Source organism: Nerophis ophidion, linkage group LG15 (genome assembly GCF_033978795.1).
Source record: "Nerophis ophidion isolate RoL-2023_Sa linkage group LG15, RoL_Noph_v1.0, whole genome shotgun sequence".
In the NCBI taxonomy this organism is placed as follows: domain Eukaryota; kingdom Metazoa; phylum Chordata; class Actinopteri; order Syngnathiformes; family Syngnathidae; genus Nerophis; species Nerophis ophidion.
Genome location: NC_084625.1, coordinates 46,574,486 through 46,577,807, shown reverse-complemented (window position 1 = coordinate 46,577,807; position 3,322 = coordinate 46,574,486). Strand labels below are relative to the sequence as shown.

Here is a 3,322-nt window from a genome sequence, read left to right as displayed (position 1 = left end):
AAAGAAAGTATTGCTTGTCGCTTAACCATCTGCGGCAGTCAATCCAGAGGGCGCTTAAAGTCAGCTGTCACGTCATTTTTAAACAATGTGAATTGCTACCGCGACATCCAGTGTACACATTTAGAACCGCAGCTTCTTTCGTTGAAAAAAAATGCAGCTCGTTTTTTTAGATATGCAAACTGATCTTGAGGGTCGCAAGCCAGATCGAACAAACAAATGTAGAAACACATTTTTACAATGGAGTTCAGGGTGCGCATCATGCATTCAACCAATTGTGAGCACTGCACGGAACTCCAACTACAAAGATGATGGTCAGGTTGACTCAAGTCTTTGCACTTTACCGTTTTGTTATTTTATCCGTCGAATGGGTATTTTACAATGAATTAAGGTATTGCGTGTCGCTTCACCATCTGCTGCCAGCCGCAACTGGTGCAGCGGCAGCCAATCCAGAGGGCGCTAAAGTCAGCTGACACGTCATTTTTAAACAGTTTGACATGCGACATCCAGTGGACACATTTAGAACCGCAGCTTCTTGAGTTGAAAAAAATGCAGCTCGTTTTTTAGATTTGCAAACTGATCTTGCGGGTCGCAAGCCAGATCGAACAAACAAATGTAGAAACACAATTTTACAATGGAGCTCAGGGTGCGCATCATGCATTCAACCAATTGCGAGCACTGCACGGAACTCCAACTACAAAGATGATGGTCAGGTTGACTTAAGTCTTTGCACCTTACCGTTTTGTTATTTTATCCGTCGAATGGGTATTTTACAATGAAATAAGGTATTGCGTGTCGCTTCACCATCTGCTGCCAGTCACAACAAGTGCAGCGGCAGCCAATCCAGAGGGCGCTTAAAGTCAGCTGACAAGTAATTTTTAAACAGTTTGAATTGCTATCGCGACATCCAGTGGACACATTTAGAACCGCAGCTTCTTGAGTTGAAAAAAATGCAGCCCGTTTTTTAGATATGCAAACTGATCTTGCGGGTCGCGAGCCAGATCGAACAAACAAATGTAGAAACACATTTTTACAATGGAGCTCAGGGTGCGCATTATGCATTCAACCAATTGCGAGCACTGCACGGGACTCCAACTACAAAGATGATGGTCACATTTAGAACCGCAGCTTCTTGAGTTTTTTAGATTTGCAAACTGATCTTGCGGGTCGCAGGCCAGATCGAACCCTGGTGTAGTGGATCCTTTGCCATTAAATGACCTTGAGGTTTTTAATCGTGGTTAATAGTAAAAGCGGTTATGAGGAATATGAAGAAAATGTCTAGAAGACAGGTTGAAGATTATATTTCCAAGATGACTTACTCTGTACAGAGCCTTGTTCCTGTCTGGGTGCTTTAGGCAGGCTGGTTCTGCTCTTACAAGGGTTGGACTCCACGGCCGGTACGGCTTCACCCGGGCCCCTTGCGTCGCTCCGTGCCTTGTCCTGGGGCCCGGCGGCCGATGGCGATTTCTGTTTGGTCAGCACGTTGTCAGTGCCCGCCCTCATCAGCTTCTCGCCCACGCTGAGCAGCCGGGCCTGACCGGCCAGAGCGGCCGTCCCGGGGCATTCCTTCCTGGGAGAGGGCAGCTTGGACACGGCCCTGGCCGACGGAGGCCGGGCCAGCCTGGAGGCTTTAGACATGCTGCGAGACGGTAGAGCTCAGTCGGTGTGACTCCGGCCGTGTCCCGTGGATTCCCTCAGCTCCCGGTGGCTCTCCAGCGTGTTGTGACTGGTGCAGGTAGGCTGGGAGGGAGGGGACTTTTGGGAAAGCCTAGGACTGAAGGAAAGGGTGGGGGGGTTGGGTGTTATTAGCTCTTTTGAAGATGGTCTCCTCTCCTGGCTTGGCCTCCTGGGATCTTCTTCCAAAACAAACTCTGTGTGTATAAACCTGTGGAGCGGCAGGACAAACTCTCGCCAAAACTAACAGAATCATAAATCTACCGTTGACGGCTTGACTGAGCTTCTGATAAGGCTCATCATTCCTACCTCGGGGGTTTGGTTTCCATGTTAGCCCATTGTTCTTGGTCTCAAGTCTTATTTGCCAAGCATGCCAGGAGTCGGTCGGAAAAAGGTCAATAAAAAACGCGAAGAGGGAAAGTCCTCCTTCAGGTGCAGCTGCTCAAACTGTTCCAGATGTGCCCGCACTACTTGGTGTCGTTACGTCAATCCCCGGAGTTCTTCCCGTGCCGCTTCCATTCCTCCTCCTCCTCCTCCTCCTCCTCCTCTCTCATTCATCCTTGTCTTTCTCTCCGTCTCTTGTCCCCCGGAGTCCGGCCGAGCGTGCGCTCTCTTCACATGTCGGACGACGATTCCCGGCCAGCCAAGTCAGGAATCGAGCGCACGCCTTGGCTCGCCGGTGGAATTTACGGGAGGATTAAATGAAAAAAAAACAAAAACGAGCGTGTGGGTCGATGTGAGTTGCTGCGCCAAAAAACATCAGCTGTGACAGAAGGGGGGTGGGGGGGGGGGGACGAGAAGGAGGAGTTGGCTGAAGGAGAGGCAGCGAGGAAGAGAAGATCACAGCTTTGAGACTTTCTTTGCCATGAGACAAATTGCTAGGAGCGAAGACTTGGCCTACAAACAGAACTGCGGCGACGGTTGCCAAACAAGTGTGTCGCTCGGCGGAGCGACTTTCCGCCCGCAAAGAGGATTTCGCGGGCCATCACTGGATTTGGAATTGTGCATTTTGCCCCAAGCTTTGATCGGCGAACTCTGGAGACGGGTCATGACAGAGGCTATTTCATCTCCCCCCCCGCCCCCGTGCCAATGACACTTGTGTAATGCGCGGGGTCACTGTGGCGTGCTTGCAGACTCAACGCCAGAAAATGGATTATAGATTGCCAGGGGATCCAGCGTGGCCGTGGAACATGTTACAAAAGAGCAACAGCTTGCAGCATACTTGCCAACAAGAATGACAAACACATTTCGGGAGAACATCTGCACCGTAACACAACATAAACACAACAGAGCAAATACCCGGAAGCCCTTGCAGCAAAAACTCTTCCGGGACGTTAAAATATACACCCCCCCCCCCCCCCCCCCCGATCCCCCCCTAACACCAACCCCCCTTGCCCCCATCTCCCGAACTTGGAGGTCTCAAGGTTGGCAAGCATGGTCTGCAGTGGACTGACTGGCCGAACGATCAGATTTTTTGTAAAAATGTACGCGATTAATGCCTTTTAATGCCATTCACAAACGCCGATCCTGTCCAACTTGAACACTGTTACAAATATGCGCCGTACTGTGAACCCACACCAAACAAGAATGACAAACACATTTCGGGAGAACATCCGCACCGTAACACAACAGAAGAAATACCCGGAACCCC

The 3,322-nt window shown here is 50.3% G+C and overlaps 1 protein-coding gene across 9 annotated transcripts in view; it reads right to left on the bottom strand.

Moving 5' to 3' along the window:
- si:ch211-285f17.1 (sickle tail protein) overlaps positions 1 to 1,723 on the bottom strand; it is a 231,472-nt gene extending 229,749 nt beyond the window's left edge. For 4 of the 9 annotated variants that reach the window (XM_061922265.1, XM_061922266.1, XM_061922264.1 and 1 more), the window contains exon 1: positions 1,317 to 1,722. In XM_061922265.1, coding sequence (XP_061778249.1) covers positions 1,317 to 1,635 — 319 coding nt within the window. In that variant the 5' untranslated portion in view covers positions 1,636 to 1,722. Of the gene's footprint in view, positions 1 to 1,316 lie in introns of all 9 variants that reach the window. The other 5 variants (XM_061922261.1, XM_061922267.1, XM_061922262.1 and 2 more) reach the window with 2 other exon arrangements.
- Positions 1,724 to 3,322: the final 1,599 nt, after the last annotated feature.